Here is a 26061-nt window from a genome sequence, read left to right as displayed (position 1 = left end):
TAGGAAGTTCTTTTTGACGACTTTAATCCCTTGTCACCTCTGCCACCTAGGAATGGGCACATTTTGATTAGTGAGATTGTTTCCACTAATAACTTCAGTTATACATCCAATTTAGAGTTTTCTGAAGAAGGCTATTTTAGCAGTGGGCATTTTCGCATTGGCTTCATGTTGTCCTCACATCGTTGTGAAACTGGCTGATAGAAGGTCAGATGGAGTGCCCTCTTGGATAACTGCTTCTTGTCTCTTTATACTCAGTTATTTCATAAGTTGGCATATAATTCCACACAGTGATATTTACTGTTAAATCTTCTCTTTGTTTCCTCCAAGAGGATAATCTTTTGGGGAAGCATTGAAGATTCTAGGTGACTATGCTAAGTATTCAATCAATGTTTATTGACTGAATGAACCCATGATTAAACATTTGTGTAAAAGGTAGAACTCTAATTTAAAGAGAAAAGGCATTATAAAAATGGAGAATATATTAGCGGTTGCCAGGTATTAAATATGGGGTGGGGAGCTGCAGTAGACGAAAATTAGATTGAATCCGTGAGAAAACTGCGATAGCAAGCCCTTGAACCCAAAATGGGAGTGATGGCTGTGGGATTACTGCTGGGCACATCCTGAATACCAGAGAGCCATCTGTCCAATATATGTGTGGTCCTCCCTGTAAGAAGATGACCAGCTCTTTGTGACCTGCTGAGCCTGTCTCGTATTATTTGAGACTTACGGGTTTCTTGGATTGAGTCTCCAAGAAAAAGAAAGCTGCATTCCTTTTCCCATTTTAATTTCAGCTACTGTAAAATTAGCCATGACCATCTTTTGCAAGTAAAACTCCTAGGTAGATATTAGAATCTGGAGTGATACTGGACTGCTTTATTTGGCAACTGTGTTCCCACTCCTAATGTGTTTTATAACTCATGCATGATGTTTGACTAGGTTCAAATGAAACCATATTTATTATGTTCTCTGTTCTTTCAAATTGCAAAACAGATTACTGTGGTGTTATACAGATGTGTGGTGGGTGGAATGCCAACTCTTAGGAGCCTGAGAAGTCCCACCCATTTTCCCAAGACAGTGTGAGAAGTGTGAATGACATTCAAAGTGAGGTTCCCTGAGTCTCGAGTTAGGTTTTGCATGTGTTGTATCCATCTAATTGCATTGGGTAAGATGCTGTTAGGCTGTTCCATATAAAAATTCATGTTCCATCATTTATTTTACAGGGAAACAAACCTAAAAGTTCGTCATGCATTATCTGTTACCTCCGAACTTGGAGCAGATATTAGCAGACTTGCAAGGTTTGATGGTAAGTGTTTGAAACAGTTAAAGAACAATCTCAAAACCAAAAAGAAAAAGTGACAAGCTAGTTATCTGAGAACCAATTTCTATACTTCCTGGAAGGACATAAAATTTTCTCGGCATCAAGACTGTCATCTCTTCTCATGCTAAGGAGTAACAGAGTGTACCAATGGGAGAGTGGCTTCCTCAGTTCATTTTTTATTTCACCTTGTTTCTTCTCATGTAGATCTCATTCCCTTCAATATTAAAATGCACTTCTGTTGCTCGACCTTGGCCTCCCTGGAGACCTCTGTAGACTTGCTGGGGGTGAATGCAGGCCACACTCCCATATCTAGCTCCAGATCTAACCATCCCTCCATTTTCAACAAAGACCTAACGCTAGACCTAACCCAACTTCCTGGAGACAGCCATTTTGCCTCATATATTTCTGTATCTGGTATGGTACTTGGTGTAATGTCTTCAAGGTAGTAGGTGTTCAGAAAGAACATTCTAATTTATAAATCAGTTGGCTGTCTGTTGCCTTTAATTTTAGACCATGGTTTTATTATCACCACCTTCACACCGTTTGACCCAGTCCCCTGCTCCTCAGCAGTGATATTTTGATTCTATCCTTTCCAACTGTTACCTTGTCCTTTTCTGTTAAAGTTATTTTTAAGTATTCATGGAATAGCCTCTAGGTATTGTCCACTTTAGGGATATTTATATTTCATAATTAAGAGACCACAAAATAATACAATTCTTTAAGAGTCAAGGAAAAAAAGACATTATTAGTAGGGTTTTAGGCCCATGAGAGGCCATAGACCTTCCTGCTACCCCTCAATGGTCTTTTGCTTTGCTCACTTGTAAATCTGGTTCTGAATATTAATATTTTCATACATATTGGTTTTATTTACTAGTGAGTCTATGAATTTGAGACAATCTTTATGAAAATTGAAAGAGTGCAGCTCACATCATGGTGATGAGGTAGTAGAAAGAGACTCTACTCTCCAGATACTAAAGGAAAATGTGGACAAGTTTCTTAGTACCCTTTCTTCAGTTAAAGTAAAACACAACTAAGTTTACATTATAAAGTTTCTTCAGTGCATAGCTTAGAACTTATATTGTCTGTGCTTTGCATTTGGTTGTAAACTCTCTGATTTTATTAATATCTTAATCTCTCTTAAGTGAATGCTATTATAACAAATGTTTATAGAAAAAATATTCTTCCAAATTGAGATTTAAGTCAGGGGACTAGCCAGGAAACTTTGAATGGCCCAAGACATATTTAGATTAGAGTAAAACAAATTACGCATTTTCTAACAAAGTAATTTTTTCAATGAAATTTTAGTGTTATATGAATCCAAGGAAAGTAAATTGTTTTCATGAATCAAAAAACTTGCTTAAAATATCTCATTGAACATTTATCAAATCCTAAAAGGGTAACCTAAATATAACTTACCATTACTCATTTCTTTCCTGGCAGAACTTTACACTTGTATACCTCTATTAATCTATAAGGAGGTAGATATTTCCTTAACAAATGAAAAGCAGAAAATGATTGTTATAATTATGTAGCTCTTTTTCATAGATATTGGCACAGATAACCTACACTATGATGCAATTACAAAAAACCCTGAAATCTTGGTGACCTAAACACCACAGAGTTGTATTTTTTGTTCATGTCACATTCTGATGTGGGTTGGGGAGGCTTCTCCATCTCTTGGCCTTGATACTGAGACTAATGGTCTCTCAGGTCACCACAGCAGGGTAAGGGTGAGAGGAAGAGACACAGTGGCTTTTAACTGCTCCCTCTTCTCCTATTTCATGGGCTATTGTGAGTTATCTGGCTGTCATCTAACTGCAAGGGAGGCTAGGAAATAACAGATATGGGTATTTGTTGAGCACTGCCTCTGCCACACCCTTGTAAGAATTGTGGCTGTGGAGGTCAATGCCAGGATCAATAATCCAGCCAGGCTGGGTTAGGTAGATTTCTTACATGGAACCTTAGGATTGAGGCCTCATATCCTCGTCTTCAGCATGAATTCTCATACTGTCAATTCCCTGTACCCTGCTTTTTCTTCTCTTTATAGCACTTACCAACATGATGTGCTACATTAGTTATTTATTTAAAGTTTATTATTTATTGCCCGTTGTTTTAGTAAGCTTTCTCACAGCTGTGACTTAAAGACCCAATCTGCACAATTGTAGAAGAGGAAAAGTTTATTTGAGAGCTCACGGTTTCAGAGGCTGACAGATAACTCCATTCCCCTGGGCTAGAGGTGAAGCAGGACATTATGCCTGGACAGAGTGGTGGAGGGAAGCAGCTCACATCACAGTGATGAGGAAGTAGAGAGAGAGACTCCACTCTCCAGATACAAGAATATACCCCAAAGCCACACCCTAATTCCCACCTCCTTTAGCCACACCCTACCACTTCAGTTACCCCTCAGTTAATCCCTGTCAGAGGATTAAATCACTGATTGGATTAAGACTCTTACAACCCAATCATTTCCTCCTCTGAATCTTCTTGCATTGTCTCACATGTGAGTTTTTTTTGGGATACCTCACATCCAAACCATAATATCCACCTATATATTCATCAATGTAAGCTCCACAGGGATCTTTGTTTAGTATGCTTAACATATCCAAGCACCTAGAACAACATTTAATACATAGTAGATACTCAATAAATCCTTACTGAAAGAGTGAATTAATAAATGATTGCAATGGGGGTCAGGATCAGCATCAGGCCTCAGAACGCAATGGGAAAGGAGAGGAAAGACCTAAGATAAAGATGTTGGGACTAGAGTATGACACTGCAGGGTGAGGAAGAAGGTTCCTGATGGGGCCTTATGGTGAAAAACAAGAGTTTCTGGGTCCCCTTCTCCTGGAGGGCAGGTGGTTGAGAGAGGGTTGATGGTGGTGGTTTTATAATATCTTTACTTTAGAGCCCCTTTACCAAACAAATTGAACACCATAGCCCTGAATTTAAACCAATGCAAGTTGATGCTGCCCAGGCTGCTGCAGAGAAATAATTCCTCAGTAAAAACAATTCCTTTGTCGCAGATGGGGTAACAGATATTTAGGCAGGTTAGTATAACAGACCTGTGTGTGTGTGTGTGTGTGTGTGTATAAATAGTGTGTGTATATATATATATATATATATATATATATATATATATATATATATACATACATATACATACATATATATGTATACATATGTTTAGAATTACTTCATAAAATTAACTTTTAAAGTGCAGTAATAACTATTATTTACTAAGGACTGGCCACTCACCACATCACCAAAGTATAATTGTTTTCTTAAATAATGGCAACATAGGCCTCTCTTTTCTATTATGTACACTTAAGCTGTGGTCACTTTTTAGAGAACATGTAATGTCAAATTCATGAAGCTGGTACATTTCTTGACTAAGAACCAGGTTTCTGTTAAATTTACTTTTTCATTCTTAAATCTTAAATTTCATTTTAAAGTACCTTACAGTTCAAGACAATATGTTATTTTATGAGTTTATCCTTATTAAACTGTGATTTGCTAGTTCCAAGAAAGCATCTGAAGAATGAATGGATGGATTAAGGGGAAATAAATTAGATACAATATACAAATTAGATTTCCCCTGTTAGCAGTCAAATTTAAAGAGCAAGAGAGTGATGCAAGAGGTGGTATGGAAAAATCTTTGAAAGAGTTGAGACAGTTAATAAACTCTACGTTTTTCTCATGATTGCTTTTGTTTTCCCGTAGCCTTCAATTTTTTCTCTGTCCACTCCACTTCTTCCCAGGTCCTGGTTTACAAATTTTACACCCCCCCCCCCCAACATACACCTACTGTGCACTACCTATGTGTTTCTCTAACTACCCCATTTCACCATTCTCCCCTTGCCTCTCTTCTCTTTGCACTCTTTCTTACTTTCCTCTTCTCATCTCCCTTTTACACTTTTTGTTATTTTTTTCCAACCTGTAGTATCTTTTTTTCCTGTCATCATTTTTCTGCTTTCATAATTTTCTCCATGTTTATTAGTGTCTACTTATTAAGAACCTCTTAGGAACACAATGTAAAACAATGGTTGTGTTGATCCTTTTACTTGCCAATATTCCTTATTTCCCTTATTTTGGTTTTCTTTATTCCCCTTTGTCTTATTGAAGTATCAATAAATCTCAGATTTTTCTCTAATGACTAGAAACACTTCCAAGGCAATGGGATCAAGACCAGATATTGCCTCCTTTAGTTTAAATAAGAAGCATGATGTCAGCATTGTGGGCAATTACCTTTGATTTTGGGCAAGGTAAACTAGATGAGACAGATGTAGGAGGCATGTCCTTGCCCATGTTATGACTGTGCTAAGTTTATCTTTTAGCTTGTGACTTCTGGACAAATCTGGAGATGACATTATTTTTGCTTCTAGTTAGTCTGTGGTTTTTCTTCTGAGGCTTGCCAAGATATTTTGACTAGCACCAAACTAGTTTTCTGTCCTTGTCTCATAAGTGTACATCTTTCAAGTCTGAAGACCTGAATTTCCCACCCTTATTCCTAGAGAAGTTTCCACTGAAGACTCCAAATTGATCTAGAGTCAAAACTGAGATGAGCTGGGACTCAGGTATCTCTCATAAGTCTCTCTGCCTCCCCTCCTATACCCAAAGACAGCTTCTTACTTGCAGCCTCCTTTGCATTACATGAACTTATCTTCTTTTTATTATTCATTCACTTATTTATCCATTCATTTAGCAAATATATATTTCACACAGTGCCAAAGAATTTTCTTTTGAATACAAGGTTAGGAGTCAGACCCAGGCCTTGTTTTCATGGAATTTATAGCCCAGGGGGAAGACATACTTGAACAGAGCTCATGCCACAGAAGGTAAGGTAAAGGTCTAAATTCTTAGGCCCTAAACATGACAGTGATACAAGAACAAGTACTCAGTATGTACCAGGCACCATGTTAAGCACTTATACACATTATTTTATTAAATTCTTATAATCTCTTAAAGGAAGAGAGTATTATTAGCTTCAATTAATTTATAGATAAGGAATCTGAGACCCACCTAAGTTGTATCATATGGCAACCAGGTAGAGGGACAGAATATGAATCCAGACTACTGGCAAAGCCTGTTTTACAAAGGGCACAAAAAACTACAAGCAGAAAGGCAACAATTTAGCACAATAGCTTAGCTTCTGCTCAGGATAAGAAATAAATTATAAAAGTACTTTAAACCTGAAGGTACAAAATTAATTATCAGAGATCAAGTCCATCCAGATCTAGGATGAGATTATCATATTTTTTTAAAAAATAGCAATGTTTTCTGTGATTTTGAAAGTGAGGATCCCCAACAAAAATGTACAGAAGAGGTAGCCAAACAGAGACTAGTACACACAGACTGAGTTAGAGTTTGGTAGGTAAATCCATTTATTTGAAAAGTTCTCATCTAAATGTTTGTATACATCTCAAACATCTGAAAAAAAAATCAGTATGCAGTCTGTTGAATTTTTTTTAAAAAGATATATTAATTTGATCTAATATTATAATAAATATAAAAATTAGTTGGGTAGGTCTTGAGTTTTCATATTAAAGCCTTATGGATCTTGAAAAGCTTTTATAAATAAGTAACTGGAAATACTTGTCAATTATACATTTGCAAACTGGACATTCTTATCCCTTGGGGAAAGCCCCGGATGTAAATTGTCCAAATGTGTTTAAGAATCTCTTGCATCTTGTTACTGATGGACTGAGATCTGTTTTTTGCAACTCATGACAAGTTTACATATTTTGTATGACTGTTAATACTGAATTCTGAACCAGAGAAAGGTTGACTCTTTAGTCAGGAATCTTTGTGTATTTTGTGGTCCTTTCTAAAGAACAGCATGTGTGTAATTAAAACAGAAAAATAAGCATTTCTTTTGGTTAAAATAAATAATAAAAAAGGCTTGGTTAGCATCTTGTGACTTTTTAAAAACTTACCAGATAGCTTTTCTATTCACCTGGATGGAAGCACAGCCTAATAGCACTGACTGATGCACGAGACATAGGTTCCATGTAAAGATAAGAGTAACTTCTTTTTTTGATGCTGACATGGCCATTATGATGATATTGATGGGTGGCTGAAAGCTGAATGAAGAATAAAGGAAAATAGGAAAGTGACACTCTTGTTTCTAAGAAAAAAAACCCATTTATCACAATCATCAGGGCAATAATAGTAGACAATCTCCTAAATGTTAAGAAGCTCTTGGTTCAAAAAATTCTTGAACAACAATAATGATGTCTTACTGAATGCAGAGTTTGTTTTATGAAAGAGTTGCAGTGCAGATAATGAAGAAATATTGCTAATAATGGATAGAAAGAAATGAATTTCTCTGGAAAACCATGGAATATTGAGTACCAAGTTCCATTTTCATGACAAACTACAGATTTCTTCTTTGAGATAAATATTGTAGTTTGAGAAATTTATCAAGTTGGCAATTAATCAATAACCTCATGACTAAATTTATGTACTAAAAAAGCTTCAGAATGAAATCTTGTAGATTTTGTTAGGTAGGGGCATTTCCATGTGATTGTGAAATGGTTGAATTGATGTCTGCTTTCATATTTTTTCAGAGAGGCAAACTAATGAGACTCGCTAGTTTCGTTATATCCCTTTAATTCATAATTGGTATGCCTTTCCACTGGTTGTATGATTGCCCATTAAATATGACTTTGGGCTCTAAACATATATTCAGTGAGTGACTGTGAGAAATGATTCTATTTTACCCAAATGCTTTCCTATCAATTGTCAAACTGACCATTTTCTCTACTGGTACAATTGGAAAAAAGGGAGAAGGATCCTAAGAGAGTTTTCCCTAGTCCTTCTTATGCTTTGATTAGAATCCATTTTTGGTTGCTTCTAATGTGCTTTGAGGCTCCCACCTTTTTTCATTGTTCTCAGATCTATTTGGCTTCTATTAGAGTTAGGTCAACCTAAGCCCCCTGTTGTGGATTTCTACCGACTGTAGATAATCCCCTTTCTCATTACTACTATGAAAATATACCCACTTTCCATTTATCTTTGATTTTTTTCTAATACATATCTCATCTCCCAACCTCTCATTTGAAACTATCTGAGAATTTTTTCCATTCATCTCTCCAACAAACATTTATTAAGTTCCTAGTAGGTAGATAGTATGGTAGGTTACGGGATATAGAGGCAAATATAGTTCTCCCTAAAGAAAACTGTTAACCTCTTTTGGAAAGGGGCAGAAAATAAATTGAGAAGTTTGATTTTATGCTAACAGGACTAAGAAGAGGGAAGATGAACATTTCTGATGATTAAGGAAAAAAAATGCAATTTGGCTTGGTTCCTACCATTTTGTTTTGACTGAGCCCTATATTTAGTGCTTAAATCACTGGCACCACACTCTTTGAGAAAGGCTGAATTGGAGTTTGGGCTCCAAGAACCCATGCAGAACCCTTAGCCTTACTGCCTGTTCCTGTCTAGAACCGCACCCTTGGTGTGAGGCCAGAAGTGGATGAGCCTTGGGGCCAGGGAATAGCGAGCCAACACGTTCAAGGCTGTATTTGCCTCTATGTCAGTCTTTGCTTACGACAATAAAAATGATCAAATGAACCTGTTTTTTATATTTCTGTTGGCAGGAATCATGTATCATGTTGTTTTTGCCCAAAGCACTTTTTTTTTTTGTACCAATTTTGAAGCCTGAGAAATTGAGTCTTGGGTCAAGAAACTAGAATAAGCTTTAATGGCTTCTGTTAGCCTATTATTTTTATTTAAGTTTTGTGAGTAATATCCACCCGATTCAAGTTTCTTCAAAATTCAGGAATGAAAGTTATTGGTAGAGGAAAAAAGATAATGAATTCCGAGAATTTATAAAAAGTCTCCTCTTCTACAATATAGCTGCCCAAATAATTTGGGCTAGTTTAAATCAGTTTTAATACATAAATGGGCTATAATGGGAGCTAACCACAATTCAGCCACTTCCCATCAATAAAAAATGACCTTGTACAGGTTATTTGTCTTATTTGAAAACTCTTGCCAGCACTTTCTCCCTTAGCAGTGGATGTCTGAGAAGCTGTCAGAAAGTGCCCAAGAGGGAGGTCTTTGGGTCAATGTTTTCTTATATTAGGAAAAGGTCAGTGCAAGTTGGAGAAGCAGTCCTGAGACCATGAATCCCTCATTCCTTCCAGAGTGTTTTTGTTTTATGAATGCAAAGGCTGTAAATGTGAGTAATCTGGTTGGTTAGGATGGGTCAGCCTGTATGAAAACTAGTTGCTGTTACCTTTCTCTAAGAGTTCTAAAGGGAAAACATAGAATCCTAGGAAGAAAAGGAAGTCATGAAAGAAGCCTCTTTAAGTTCAGAAGACAGTGTGGAAAGAAGACGGAGTCAGAATCTGCTATAGTTTAAATCTTAAATATCCTCCAGGGCCCTGTGTAAAAAGCTTGGTGCAACTGGCAGGTGGTGGGTATTTTAAAAGGTGGGGCATAATGGGAGATTTTACATTGCTGGAGAAATGCCCTGGAAAGGAACTGAGGAACTCTAGTCTCTTCCTCTTTCTATTTTGTATCCTGGCCCTGAGGTCAATGGCTTTGCTCCTCTACGTACTCTGACCCTGATGTACCTACCATCATAGGCCCAAAGTAAAGGGGTGAATTGGTCATGGCCTGAAACCTTCAGATCTGTGAGCCAAAATAACCCTTTTCTCTTCATAAATCTATTTGTCTCAAGTATTTTTTAAAAGTAATGGAAAGCTGACTAACACAGCATCATAAAGAATTCCTTAAGATCATCTGGTCTCCTTTAACTTTCAATTAATCCTGAAAATAGGCTCCCCTTTCTTTTCCAAATGCCACTTTTTATGTTCCAAACTGCCCTTTGCACTTCCGCTTAAATAAATGTATTTTTATTGTTTTGAAGAGCAAGAAATGTAGAGGCCCTAATCTTATCCCTGACTCCAACTTGAACTCTGCTTAGATCTACCCACAAATCCTTTTTCATTCTTTCCTCCTTTCTTTTTCTTGCTCCTTTGCTTTTCTCTGTTGTATTCTTTCATGTCTCTGTATTCATTACTTCTAAAAATGTAACCCCACCTGTTTGCAATGCAAATGTATATTAACCTAATAGTTATGTCTTGTGACAAGGTCCATAAAAGATTATTTCTGGTTTCTTTTTCTATCAAGTACCCCACCCAGAATGTGCATTTTCTTATTGAAATGATGGAACGAATTGATTCATTGATTTGGAATGGCATGCCCTTGGTTTGGAATGGACTTGGAATTAAAAAAAAAAAAAGAAAAGAAAAAGAAAAAACTAGAAACATCTTCTGGCCAGTTTGGGCAAGTTATATGGTGCCTTTGAGTCCCCAGGACTCTGAATCTAATCAAGATAAGAAGCATACAACAGCTGAAAGGAATCATACGCATTCTCAAGCACAAGGCGCAAACAAGGCCCAGGTTTTTCTAGGGTGGAATATAGTAGGACCCCAAAAATCTTGATTAGGAGACTAGAAAGATGGTTAACTTTTGCTGTGAAACAGGAAGTATGCCTTGGTAACCTGTGTGACAGTTTGCATTAAGCCAAAATAAAATGTTTAGGAGAGCACTGCTTTGTATTTCCAAAAGTCATTTGCTACAAACTAGAAGGAAAGATAAGTGATTTTTTTTTAAGTTTTAGGGGAAAAAATAATCTCATGTAACAGAAAGCTGTATTCCAAAATATTTGATAGATTTCCATCTTTGCATCTCCAAGCTTATTTTTCCAGCACAGTCAGGTATATACCATGCTAAGAGGGAAGAAAAAATGTGCTGTACATAGAAGTAGGGTGCCACAGCAGGACCATGGACTTCTGAAGAGAGTTTCAGGTGCATATTAGGAGTTTTGCTTTTTTATTTTCCAGGGATTGTTGTCTGTGAGGCGCCTAACAACAAATTAGACAAATTTACGGGAGTCCTCTCTTGGAAGGACAGCAAGCACTCCCTCGACAATCAGAAGATAATCCTGAGAGGCTGCATCCTGAGGAACACCAGCTGGTGTTTTGGAATGGTTATTTTTGCAGGTACAGTTTATGGCTCAGGGCCAGATCTATGTGACCCTTTCCTGCAACACACACCAGCATAGTTCTCCAAGTTCAGAGCAGCATGGTGCTTTTAGCCCTTTCAAAGGGCTGCTCTGGAGTTGACTTCAGGATTTGTGGCTCCAGGGTAAAACACCACAGCTTTAAAATAGTCCAGGTGGTCCACGGTGTGGGAACCACTGACATCTTGTGCTTATTCTTAAGGGTGCTGGGGCCTCCGTTATACGGTGGGTGCTAGATACCTATTGTTTTAATTTCTGTCTTTTTAGCCCCATCCCAGTCATTTTGTCATGTTATGTATTAACTAAGCTCCTTTTAAATTGACAGAAGAGTAAAAAAGAAAGCCCCTCATTGTGCTGTTCTTGGTGTAGTTTGTGGAAGTCAAGCAGCTCCTTTGGGAAAGTGTTCTTGGAGATCTTGCAGTCACTTCTGTTTATACTCCATAGTTTCTCCACTGTTTGTAAACAGGACAGTGGGGTCTGGAAAGACTGTGCATGATGGGTGGGTCCAGTGTGGAAGGAGGCTGGGGGGTGCAATGCCTCCTGCTCTTCATGCCTGTCATTTTTGCTTTCCCTACTTTATCTCTATGGGTTTAAGGTGGCAGTTTCCTGCTAAGGAAGCTCACAGTAGCACCATTTCATAAAGCCACTCAAATTGTACTCATGGCTTCAATTGCTAGCCCTTGATTTTATAAATCCTGTTTATTGTGGCACCAAATTAAGATGTGTTTTGGGTCTGCTGATTATATGTGCAATCAAAATTGGAATGTTTTTCTTAACTTTCCTCAGCAACAACAAAATGTTCATTAAAGACTTAAAAGTGTTCCAAACTAGGAAAGTCCTCCCAGTTGTTTCTAAATACTCTCAGCTGTGGCTGTTAGCAAGGCTCTTTCTGCTTGGGGCATTAGTATTGTAAGGACTTGGGAAATCCCTAGAAATGAGACAATATAGTGCTTTTATCTGGGGATGAATCTGGCTTCAAGATTCTTTCATCAGATGCTTTTTTTCTTTAGTCAGGGAAATAAACCTCTTACTATTTATTTCCTTATTTGCATTTTCTTGCAGAGAAACAGTAAGGCTTATCCACAAACTTCCTTTTACTGTCCTACTTAATGATAGGGAGTCATCTTGAAAGTCTTCTGGTAGGAAATACCCATCTAGTTTGCTCCCTGTCACCAAAGAAATGGAGATGCCTCACCCTAGGAATGGGACATAGTCCAGAAGTTTGTTTGAGTTTGTATGATCTTGTTTGGAGCAACTAATTCAGGATTGTAGTTCAGTTACACTATGTTATGCTAGGACAGCTGTTGTAAACCACTGAGGAGTCAAGTTCCTCTTCATAAGGTTGTCTCTATGGGAGAATGCTCTCACAAAAAAGGAAGTGGAGAGGTAAGTTAAACAGATGTCCTCCAAGGGAGAAGAGCAGAAAGTTCACAGAAATTGAATCAGGCATATCTGGCTGTAGGAGCATTATCCTCAGTTACTTAACCTCCCTAAGCTTTGTTTCCCTTTCTGAAACACGGGGATAATTACGAGCATATCGGAGAGTATACTGCGAAGTCTCCATGAGCGGATGCCTGTGGAAGAGGATGCCTCCCAAATTTTCTTTTCCTTCCTTCCATGCTTCTCCTTTCTTTCATCATCAATCCAGAGCATACTCCTGTTCCATGGGCTGAGCTGGGAAAACTTCCTGCTTGCTGTACTTTGGTGGGAAAAGAGGGAGCTGCCTTTTCTCTTGTGATATGTCCTAGAGGTTTACTTGCAGGGGACAGCCATCAGGTGGACATTTGCAAAGCAAAGAATATGTTTATTGACTTTAGTTTGTGCACAAAAGTTAGTATAAAACTTGAACCAGAATAAAGGCAAACTAAGGAATGAACCATTGGTTTGGTCCATGTCAGAGTTGAACTGAGTCAGGTTCCCGAAGTCTTGAGATATTTGGTTGAGGAACTAATTGTAGGTGACTATATAGGTCTTATGAAAGTGAATCCTAACTGAATGGTTAACTTTTCTTTTTGAACTGTTACTCTAGTTATATCTACCGTTAAGAATTGTGCAGGGAATATAATTGACAGATATGGCTTGCTTTGCAAACCTATGATTTACAGAAGTCTAATATACACTAACATCTTGGCCATACTTCCCTGGTAATGACTTTTGTTTCTGCTCAAAAGAGGAGCAGGTGTTATTTCTGAGAGCAGGAGTCTAATCCATTTAAGGAGTCTACAGGATCAGGCACCATCTTGGTTGCAGGTAAGATTTTAGTGCTGGATCTCTTTCATTTGCCTGTTCAGGTCTGCTCTGACCCTTTTCCAATCTTCTTTTTGCCTTGAAGGCTGACTTGTCTGGTTGGCACTGATAGTTTTCCTTAAATTTTGGCTTCTTTTGGACTCTGTCTTGGGAAAAAGATCAAAGGGACAAAGATGATTAAGGCCAAGGTATTAATTCCTTCAGAATATATCCCTGTGTGGTCACTTCAGACTGGTCCTCAATATAAGGTTACTCATCCCTTAAAGGCTGTAAACCCCACACATCTCTCACCTGAGGGCCCAGTAATACTCCTTTGGACATCCCTCTGGCTGAGGTGAAGAAATAGCTGGGTTGCTCTGAAGCCCTTGGTTACTGTACTAACCTTCTGCTTTCCTTATACCCACCCCCACTTTTGTAAAGTGTTTCTTTTTAAATAAACTCCACTGTCATTATCCTTGTTCAATATGATATATATTTCCTGTTAGGACCCTGAATGAGACAGTCTTAAATGTACATTGGTTGACGATCTCATATGGTTTTAAAAATAGTAGTTAAAAAATGAGAACTTCAGAGTTAGATATATGGAGGTTTAAATTCTGGTTCTGTCACTTATTAGATGAGAAATCTCAAGTAAGGTAAATTCTTTAAACTTCATTCTCATTATTAACAAATGAAGGATAACCTATTGTGTTGGTTTATTGTAAGTATCAGCTGATATAATCGAATGAAAGCACATGTGATTATTGCCTAGAACAGCAAGTATTCAATTAATTAATTCACTAAAATTTTACTTATTGAATACCTACTACACATGAGGCATTATTCTGCATGCTCATAGGGGATTCAAAATCTGGTAAAACAAAGGCAGTTCCTTTATTCATGTACTTTTCAGCCTTGTAAGAGAAAGAAAGACATTCATCTCAAATACTTACAGTAATGAATGCATAATCTCAAATTGAGATAAGTGTTCCAAAACAACAACAACAACAACAGCAGTAACAAAACATGGAATCACAAGAGTGTATAATGGAGGAAACTGATTGGACCTGAACTTTAGGGAAGGTTTTCCTAAAGAAATGTGAGCTGCAATTGGAAGAATGAGAAAGGGTTAGGAAGGAGAAAGAGGCAAAGAATGTAGAAAAGGGAAAGAACTAGCTAATGAGAAGGCAATTTGTAGACCAAAGCTCTGTGGCAGAGTGAGGTCAAAAAATTTAGGCCTGTGGGACACAGCACCGAGAATAGAGGTAGACATATGACTGGAGAAGATCTGGACCATGCAGGACCTTGTGGTTAATATCCAGAATTTTGGAGTTTATCCCAAGAGCTTGAGGAAGCCATTGCAAGTTTCTAACAGGTGGGGTGTATATGTGTTAAATTTGAAAGATTCACTCTTTCCTACAGTGTTTGTAATCTCTGTTAATATTCAGCAGGTTCTGGAAAGAGTGCATGTTGAGAAGGAAAAATATTGATCGAGTTCAGGACAGAGTGATGCAGGAACACAAAGTTACTAGGATTTTAAAAGTTGAGAGATGATGGTATTTTGGATTGGAATGAGGATATGGAGATAGAGAAATCAGAAGCCTTTTAGAAAGTTGAGATGACAAGCTTCGATGAACAGGTTTAACAGTGAGGATGAGAGAGTAATCAACTCTGACTCTTAGGTATCTCCTAACCTTCACAATTGGATGGATAGTGGTGTCATTCACTGAGGTAAGGAACCCTGAAGATTCCAAGCTAGGCTGACAAAGGTCCTTCGAGGGGCCTTTGGAAGATCCAGGTGGAGATTTCATGTGGGCAATAAAATATATGGATTTAAATATATGACTTAGAGTTCAAAGAGCAGTATGAGCTAGAGATATAGTGGTTTGAAGATGGTATTACAGATTGATTATGGTCATAGGTAAGATTGCCCAGGGAAGGTGGATTGAGTATAAAGAGATGATTTATGCTTGAGTCTTAAGAATCTCAGTGTTTAACAACTGGGTAGAGGGGTGTGAACATTATGGAAGACAGGGAAGGAGTTATCAAGGAAGTAGGAGTAAGAGTAGGAGAACATTGAAACACAGAAGTTGAGGGAAGAGTATGTTATACAAGGATAGATAGTCAACAATATTAGAACCTATGATATCAGTATCAAAATAATCATCATAACCTATGGTGGCTATTGATGATATGGTGTAATGATTAGCCCCAAAACTAGGTTGAATAATGAGTGGAGGATCAGGAAACAGGAGCAGCCAACTCTAGAAGACTCTTTCAAGGTCTTTGATTATGAAGAAGATTTGTGTATGTAAACATTTGTGGATATATTTTTAAAAAAGTACTTATCAGCCTATAAAGTAGATTCTTCATTACTCTGTGTATGTTTGTGTGCTGAAGAAATATAAATTTTTAACATCAACTGGTCTGTCAATATTTCAGTTTTTAGCAAACACAAACTTTATTTCGTCTTTGTGATCTTTACTACAAAATAAATATTTCTCACCCCCAATGTCCATATGACTTTAATAAACAACTCTGAGAAAATGTGGGTGGTCTCTTTTATACACCAGTGACTAGGAACAGGACCCTGGGGTGCATTTTCCAACTCAAGACAATGAATTGTTCTGAGACCCCAATCTTTGTTTTTTGAGGAAAAGGAAGTGTTTGAAGGATGTTCCCACCGTTTCATGACTTCTAGAATGGTATATAATTTCATGTGTGCCCCCCTTCTTTTATTTCTTTCATTTTCCCCTTCCTCCTATATTAAATGGCTGCATGGATCAATAGTAATGGGAACACAATGTGGAAAAAGAACACTCCAGAAGTCAGTTATAATTAAAATAATTGTTTCTATTTAGCATTTTCTCTGTGAATAAGAAATTTCCTTAGCAACATGTTATTATTTAATTATCTAATAACCCACCTCTAAAGCAGCTAACATTAGTCTCAGATTTCCTTGAAAAAATGATCTTAAGAAATATGTCATATTGAATCTTGAGGAAATACAAGATTTAAGTCAATTCTTGCTCTTAGAAAAGCACACATTATATAAACAGCTATCAATCATAGAAAAGGTTTAACTTACTTGCTGATACATGTTTTATAGTTTTTTAAAGATTCTTCATTAAGGGTACCTCAAGCCTTTTTGGGAAACATCTGGAATTTGATTTCTCATCTTTTAATTTTTGACCTCAGTATTCTAATTTGTTTTGGCTACTATAGTTCTTTTCAGTATTTCCAAATAATTCCTTTTATTGATTTTGTTGTCATTGAATACTTCAAACTACAAGCACATTCATTCATTATTTTTTTAAAAAAGCATTTCTTAAGACTTATGTAGCAACAAATTCTAACCTGGACATATTCTATAGAGATTGATTCTCTTGTAGTTTCCAGGACAATTGTTAAGCCACTAGTTAAGAATCATATACAACTTAATGGCCCTTGCTCTTAATGAAAGTTAAATTATTTTTGAAAAATATATTTTCCCTTTTAGAGACATTGATATGAGTAATAATTACTACTATTACATCTAATTGTTTCAAAGTTGGCTCTTCTTTTATTTACAGGTCCTGACACTAAACTAATGCAGAACAGTGGTAAAACAAAGTTTAAAAGAACAAGCATTGATAGATTGATGAATATTCTAGTACTGTGGGTAAGTAACTATAACAAAATTAGGCAATGTCATTAGTCATTATAACCTTAGTATATTTCTTATATTTGGGGGAAATTCTTTCAGAATTTCTCATGTGGAGTTGTGTTTGGACACTATGATTTGAAGCCCAGTTATACTGCCTTCTATTTTCTAGTTTATAATAATTTCTCAACAAATGATACAATTTATCAGGAAAGGTAGGTTAGTGTTTGTAGTGGCCTTCACAGTTTTTCAGTTCTCCATATTGCAAAGATTTATGTTTGAAAAACAAAATCCAGTTATTCCATTTCTTGGTTATATCCAAAGGATTTAAAATAAACATACTACAGGGATACAGTCACATCAATGTTTATAGTTGCACAATTCACAATAGCTATGGAGCCAACCTAAATGCTCATCAACAAATGAATGGATAAAAAAATTGTGGCATATATACACAATGGGATATTACTCAGCCATAAAGACAAGTGACCTTTGGACATTTACCAGTAAATGGATGGATCTGGAGAATATCATGCTAAGTGAATAAGCCAGTCCCAGAAAACCAAACGTCAAATGTTTTTGCTGATATGTGGAAGCTTAACCACAATAAAGGGCCAGGAGGAGGGGAAGAAGAGAAGTTCAGTAGATTAGAAAAAGGGGAACAAAAGGAAGAGAGCGTGGATAGGAGTAGGAAAGACAGTAAAATGAATCTAACATAATTTTCCAATGTACACATATAAAATTACCTAATGAACCTTATCATTATGCCCCCCTCACAAGAATAGAGTCCTATTAGAATAAGATATATCTTATGCATATAATTTTATTAAAATGGATTCTACTATCATATATAACCACTAAAATAAAATAAAATAAGAAAAACAAAACATAATTTAAAGGTAGTTTGGTGCATTTTTCTGTGCTTATGCTGTCTTACCCTTGCTTAAACCCTCTCTGCATTGTTATGGACAAGGCCAGCTTCACAGGCGTGTGACCTGTGTAGATACAAATGGCCCCGACTCAGAAAGGCCTTGTTTTACTGATCAACTGTTGCCCTTTAGAAATTCTTAATAATTTGGGCCTACATTTTCATCTGACACTAGGCCCTAAAAATTAGGCAGCGGGTTCTACTTATGAAGTCTCTGAGCCCCAAGTCCCAGTTGACCTCCTTCACAGAGACACGTAAACTTGGCCATAGTTTTCTATCTGCTGTGAATTCTTTCCCCTTGAAATTTTTGAAATTATTTTCAATCATTAACAGAAAAGAGGATAGTGTGATACAGGTACCAGATTGTAGGATATGGGGGATTCAAAATTCTGCCCTAAATAAGGTTTTCCACAACTTTTCTTCTTATGCCTTTATTTTATTCATGAGAGAATAAAGAAGAAAACATCTCTAGAATTTATGATGATTATTATTTCTTGGAGGAAAAAGGAAATAGAAGAGAATGCATTCCTAATCTCCAGCACTACCCTCCCCTCAACAGTGCCTGGTCTCAGTTCCAACATAGGGTGACACTTAGGACAAAGTCCTCCAAACACCTTTTTCTACTCAGATTTTACCACATTCACTGAGCTTATGTCCTTCCATTCCATGACTGAAATTTTGGTCTCACCACAGATTGACCTTGTTTTTCCAATCTTGATACCAATAACCAAATAAGAGTCTGTTAAAATATTTCAGGTTGCTTCCCGCGTTCATTTAATCTCAAGTGGAAAGTGAACATGTCATGAAGTATTTTAATTAATTCTTGTACTTCTTGGTGATCTTAAGGATTGTGCAGCCAGATGTGAAGTAGACTTGATGAGCATTGGAAGCAGTTTTTTAATCACTGATATATATATCTATATTTTTCCTTTTGCATTTATACTGGGAAGACCATATAATTTATCATCCAAGGAGGATACCTTTGAAGGCAAAAGGGAACATGAGTAATACTATACCTGGACAGTAGATGTAAACTAGGGCAATCCAGGTGAAATCAGAGCAAATGGTCTCCTTCACTGACCCATGAAAATATGTGTATGCATCACAGATTGAGGGTGTGAACTTAGCTATGTGACTAAGGGCAAATTTGTAGTCTTTCTGCACTTTTGTTTTTTTGTGTGTGTGTCATGTTTTCAATCTGTAAAGTGTGAATAATGACTGTTTCTATCTCAGAGGGCCTGGGAGAATGAAGTGAAAAAATGTATGTCAACTATTTAGTCATGTTCTTGACATAAAAATGTTAAATTTTATTCATATGATTAATGGGGAAGTAAGAAAAGGTTTGTATAATTTGATTTTTAAAGGACAATTTCTTAGAGTTAGGAGTATAATTAGATTAGGATGATATGACTAGTTTTGGGTTCAAGTTAACCTTAACCAGACTTCTATTCTTATTGCAGATTTTTGGATTTCTGGTATGCTTGGGAATTATTCTTGCAATAGGAAATTCAATCTGGGAGAATCAAGTTGGGGGCCAATTCAGAACTTTCCTATTTTGGAGCGAAGGAGAGAAGAACTCTGTGTTTTCAGGATTCTTAACCTTCTGGTCCTACATTATTATTCTCAATACTGTTGTACCCATTTCATTATATGTGAGGTAAGATAAGCATTTATACTTTAATGAAGACATTTCATTTAAAGCCTTTGTTTCACGCAATCACTTTTGTTTGTTTTAAAGTTACAGCAGCGGGATAGATGGCTTGCTGTAACTGCTTATGATCTGCTACATCTGTTACAAATGAGGCAACTAAGCTGTTTAATCTGTTTAACTTTTATATTTTCAAATTACAATAAATGCATTTTATTTTATTCTTGATTTGATTTAGTTTCTTGGTAATGTTTTTCTTTGGAATCCATGGACTAGGATATAATTTCATGGAACTGCAACCTGAGCAAGAATTGAGTGGCTTTGGGGTAAGAAAAAGAACCTTTGAGGAGATTTATAGAGATGGTACCTTTCCACCACTAGTTTGGCTCTACATACCTGCATTCAGGTCCAGTTCTACCACCTACTAGCTCCATAATATTGATCAAGTAACTTCAACTTCTGATGCCTCAGTTTTCTCATTTCAAAAATGGAGGAATGTTTCATAGGATTGGATGAGGAGTGAGTCAATGCCTGTAAAGCTCTTAGAATAATGACTGGCATATTGTAAAAGTTTAATGAATATTAGTTTTTCTTTTTTCTTTTATTTATTCTCATTTTTTATATATGACAGCAGAATGTAATTCAATTCATATTACACAAATAGAGCACAATTTTTCATGTCTCTGGTTGAACACAAAGTAGAGTCACACCATTCATGTTTTCATACATGTACTTAGGGTAATGATGTCTGTCTCATTCCACTGTCTTTCCTACCCCCATGCTCCCTCTCTTGCCTTCCCTCGCCTTTGCTCTATCTAAAGTTCCTTCATTCCTCTCATGATGTGCCTCCTCCCAACCCCATTATGAATCAGCATCCTCATATCAGAGAAAACATTCGGCATTTGTTTTTTTTTTGAGGGGGGATTGGCTTACTTTACTTAGCATTGTATTCTCCAAATCTATCCATTTACCTGCAAATGCCATGATTTTATTCTCTTTTAATACTGAGTAATATTCTATTGTGTATATATACCACATTTATCCATTCATCTACTGAAGGGCATCTAGGTTGGTTCACAATTTAGCTATTGTGAATTGTGCTGCTATAAACATTGATGTGACTGCAGTATGCTGTTTTTAAGTCCTTTGGGTATAAACCAAGGAGTGGGATAGCTGGGTCAGATGGTGGTTCCATTCCCAGTTTTCCAAGGAATCTCCACACTGTTTTCCATATTGGCTATACCAATTTGCAATCCCACCAGCAATGTATGAATGTGCCTTTCCCCCATATCCTTGCCAACATTTATTAGTATTTGTATTCTTAATAGCTGCCATAGTAGGCCCAAATCTCCATCATGCTGTATTAGGCCATGACTTTCTTAATAAGACTCCTATAAAGTGCAAGAATTAAAATCAAGAATCAATAAATTGGATAGACTCAAACTAAAAAGCTTTTTCTCAGCAAAATAAACAATCAGTGAAGTAAATAGAGAGCCTACAGAATGGGAGCAATTTTTTACCACATGCACGTCAGATAGAGCACTAATCTCTAAGGTATAAGAAAAATTCAAAAATCTTAATACCAAAAAAAAACCACCCTAAAACAAATAACCCAATCAATAAATGCCCAAGTAACTTAACAGACACTTCTCAGAAGATGATATACAATCAATCAACAAATATATGAAAAACTGTTCAATATCTCTGGCAATTAGAGAAATGTAAATCAAAACCACTCTAAGATTTCATCTCACTCCAGTCAGAATGGCAGCTATTATGAATATTAATTTTTCTATTGGTAACTATAAATGAGTACAATAAATGGGTTAACACATAGTAGGTAGTGCTTTCCCCTTTTTATATAAAAGCTATGTATTATAGTTCCTCTTGTATCTTGATCTCTCATTTCTAGATTTAATCCCACAAACTAAAGCTAAATGGTCTCTGTCTCTCTCCACGGACACACACACACACACTTTCTATACACATGTACATGCACATACATGTATTTGTGTGTATGCATACTTGATAAGACTGAGAAGTTAGCTCTGGAGTCTATACCTGAGACAGGCTTGATCCTGATCCTATTAAACTAATCCAGACAGTCCCAAAGTCAGTGGAGCCAAGATAGAGCTTGTTTGTTTAACACTTCTCATCATCAGTACTTTAACAATACACAAAATCACCAGCTTGAAATCCCCACTAATTTTTACTAGCCTCTTTTTCTCTCTTTCCAAAAACCTAGCTATGATGAGGCAAGGGAAGTTGAATGCACAAAATCACCCTTGTTTTGGATAGTGGTCAGGAAACTGAAATGTCAAGTTGTGGGAAATTGACTTGAAGTTGTGGCATAAGGCCATAACACCACAAATTGCTTTGGGCCCTCTGGGGTTGTGGTTGGAGTGGGCTCTATTTAAACTGTATCCTACTGGCTCATCTTTGATTCTGAGGACCTCTCATGCTTGAATCCAATTATAGAGTCTGTAGTAAATCCTGCTCTTTGCCAGAAGAGCTATGGTCAACTTTTATAGCTTTCCTTTTATGTCCTAAATGAATAATAAATGTGCATGGTGGCTTACCATCTGCACATGTGCAGTTTCATATGTCCTTATGAAAAAACTGTATTTTTGTATACATTCTTTCTTTGAAGTGCATTGGTATTTTTCATTTAATGATTTGAAAAATTGATATTTTTAGAGACCAAGGCTACATTCTCAGGTTAGCATTCCTTTTACTTCTAATGTGTAGTGGTTGACAGAAAATCTGTCTGTATTAGTCGAAACCCAGTTTCTAGTCTTCACACTGCAAATAATAACTGTGTGACCTTAAAGAAAGCACTTGGCTTTTCTGTGCTTTAGAATGTCTATCATACATGTGCTATTCTATAAAATGAGTGGATTAAAATAATTAATTTCTGAGTTCATCTCTGCTTTTTAGGTAGTATCCCCCACACACACTTTATTATTTAAAAAAGTATATGATATTGTTTAAAACTACTTCCTCATGCATTGCTTTTTATAATTTTCAAAGTTGCTCACTGATGTTTTGTAATAGGAATATTATATCTTCTAACTCTATGGGTATCTTTTTCTTAAAATATTTTGTATACAGTACTTTCACATACCTCATCTAATTTATGCTTCCCAACAATTTTAAGAAGTAGCTATTGCTGAACTTCTTTCACAAATGACATGATTTGTTCAGGATTATGGAGCTAGCTTCGGGGAGAACCAAGATCCAAATTCAAGTTTTCTGACAGCTGGTATTGTGTTTTCCCCTGTTCCTAACCTGTGAATGATCAATGAAGACATCAAGAGGAAAAAAAAAAGAGGCTAGAGTTCTTTACTTGTTGGTAAAGAATAGAACTGATGGAGATTAAAAGTGAGCTTTTCTCTTACCAAAAAGAACAGTGATTCTCATTTTTAGGGGGAAAGTATTCCAAGAAATTTCAAGTTATTTGGTCCTAAAGACTTAGGCACAGAAAAAGAGAACTCTCAGGTATCCATTTGGAGGGATGAGGGCCTTCTGCAAAAGCTCCCATTAGGCTTTTGAGTAGGTACAGAGACGAAACTAGTGCTCTGTGTTACTTGAGGACAAAAGCTCATAATTTACTTTGAATGTTTAACAATTCCAGGTGAGCAGAGACATTTATTTTCAAGGACATTTCTATGCTTGATTTGTTTGTTTTAAGATGTACCCAGACAGATTTTTTAAAAATACATCATTTTAGGAAATGCAGTTATTGTTCTCCCAAGGAATTAGTTTTGAGTGTTCTTTCTGAAGCAATAGGAACTCATTTCCCTGTAGCTTCTTTTGTTTTAGAATGGGTGGAATCCTAAGTCCTGCCCTCTGAGTGGTCAGGCAGAAAACACAAAGCCATCTAATTTTGCTAACTCGGAACATTTGTCTCCTTTTCTCTGCTATTGTAAAAGGAAGGGTGCATGTTCCATGGTGACTCTCCTAAATCCTCTTTTCCCAAACTAAAAGGGTCCCCATCTTCTCTACAGGCTATTTTAAGCTCTAGGAATTCAAATGAATTTTGAATATTTCCATTGGCTTATACCACAACAGGGAAGATCCAAATTCTCTTACGTTCATTTTGCTCTGAGTTTACAGGGAGCTAACATACTTTCAGATAATTGCAGACTTCAAATGACTTGTGAAGAGCAGACACCCTTCTTCTCAGGGAATATGTTCCATGACCCCCCCCCCCCCAATGCAGATGGTACTAAATCCTATATAGTCCCATTTTTTCTGTACTATACATACATATCTATGATAAGGTTTAATTTATAAATTAGGCATACTAAGAGATTAATAATACAACATAAAATTATAATCATATACTATAATGAAAGTTATGTGACTATGGTCTTTCTCAAATACTGTACTCAGCCTTCATGTGAGATGATATAATACCTACATGATGAGATGAAGTGAGATAAGTGATGCAGGGCTGTGACATAGCATTAGGCTAAGACGTAAAGGTTACTTGAACCAAGTGTTGTAATGCCACAATAGTCAATCTGATAACCAAGATGGCTCTGAGGTAACTGAGAGGGTAGTGTGTACAGTCTGGACATACTAGACAGGGGATGAGCCACATCTTAGGTGGGAAAGAGCAGCATGGTGTAAGATTTCATTATGCTACTCATATCAGTTCACAATTTAAAACATAGTTTATTTCTGGAATTTTCCATTTAATATGTTTAGATGCAGTAAACTTTGGCAACTGGAACTATGAAAAGTGAAACCTCATATAAGGGGAAATTCCTATATAATATCATTCTTGGAGCCAAGTTCACATTGGCTTTACCAGATACTGGAATTCCAGTCTTGGCTCTGTGGGTAATTATTTGTGTGATATTAGGTTAGTAACTTAACTTTTCAAGACTTAATGTCCTATTGGTGAAATTGGAGATGAGAGGGCCAGGATTTATTCATCAACACTGACTGATCACCTGTGACAGCAACACACTGCCCCTGGCCTGTTAAAGGAGTGTTAATGCTTTTTGAGAGGGAGAAATAAAGAAAACAAAGCTGAATCAAACCAGCTAGCCAGGAACTTACAAAGTAGGCAGGGGGTGGGATATACAGAAGAGTAAATCATACATGAAAATATGTACACAAATACATGTATGTATTTATTATGAGTATGACTTATTTATCTTTATATGATTCTATATAGTCATAGTGTGATTTTAGTTTAGGAGAAAAAAGTGTTGTCATTCAAATAGTTAAAAATGAATGGGCACCATAACCATTTAGAAAGGAAAATGTGGTTTTAGAACTTGAAGCATAGAGTTTAATGCTCAGAAGGTCTTGGTGTCATCTAGTCTAACTTTCTTGGTTTATAGATGAGAAAACTATAAAACTTAATTTCCACTAAGAGCAGAAATTTCACAAATAAGCTATTAGTCTTTGCAACTACCATTACTATTTCATGTTCTTCTGAATGCCCTTGTTAATGTGCAAAGACATGAACTGCAATATCAATGAACAAAGTAAGACATAAAGCTGCAACTGCAATAAACCTATTAGAAAAAAGTCACGTATAATGACTATAAAACTAGAAAATCAAAATAATAATTACTGCAATTCTTAGTACAATAATTCAGTTAAATACTTGTTTATGTGAGCAATATTTTTTTAAAATTAAAAGTTTTCCTTCAGGCCAACAATAATTTAAAAACCTATCAATAAAAAGATATTATGTCCAAGAACACATTTATAAAGCCATGCAGTGGACCTATGTGAAAAACAAAGCAAAACAAAACAAACTAAGACTCGTTACTGACAGAGCTACTTTTAAAATTCTAATTGCTGGATTTTTATTTCTTGAAGTTGTATTTAGTTTTATGAAGATCAATGCTTTTCAAATAATGAAAAATTTTAATATAGACCTAAGAAAAAAATAATCCCAAATAAATTTTCTAGGAAAACTGATATATTGATTTTAAAGTTTATTTAGAGGGCTGGGCTCAGTGGTAAAGAGCTTGTCTTGAATGTGCAAGGCCCTGTGTTTGAACCCCAGCACTTCAAACAAAAAAAGTTTATTTAGATGAATGCATTGATTCTACCAGGAAGAAAATGAGTGATTACAGCAAAGAATTTTTGAAAAGGAAGAAAACAAAGTTGCTTTTATATCTTCCCAGGTATTGTTGGGTTTTATAAATTTACAATAATGAAAACAAAAGATAGATTAAGTGACATCAATTAACAAAACTGAAATCATAAACCAGATTCTAGTGAATAAAATAGTTTA

At 36.3% G+C, this 26061-nt stretch overlaps 1 protein-coding gene across 1 annotated transcript in view; it reads left to right on the top strand.

The window, feature by feature from the left end:
• The window catches only part of Atp8b4 (ATPase phospholipid transporting 8B4 (putative)), a 238584-nt gene that overhangs the window by 125400 nt on the left and 87123 nt on the right, over window positions 1–26061 (top strand). The window contains exons 9-12 of the mRNA XM_027926068.2: window positions 1221–1303; window positions 11173–11331; window positions 17150–17238; window positions 19609–19805. Coding sequence (XP_027781869.2) covers window positions 1221–1303; window positions 11173–11331; window positions 17150–17238; window positions 19609–19805 — 528 coding nt within the window. The remainder of the gene's footprint in view (window positions 1–1220; window positions 1304–11172; window positions 11332–17149; window positions 17239–19608; window positions 19806–26061) is intronic.

This window comes from Marmota flaviventris, chromosome 2 (genome assembly GCF_047511675.1).
Source record: "Marmota flaviventris isolate mMarFla1 chromosome 2, mMarFla1.hap1, whole genome shotgun sequence".
In the NCBI taxonomy this organism is placed as follows: Eukaryota; Metazoa; Chordata; class Mammalia; order Rodentia; family Sciuridae; genus Marmota; species Marmota flaviventris.
The sequence above is the reverse complement of the archived record's forward strand: the minus strand, read 5'-3'. Positions and strand labels throughout refer to the sequence as shown.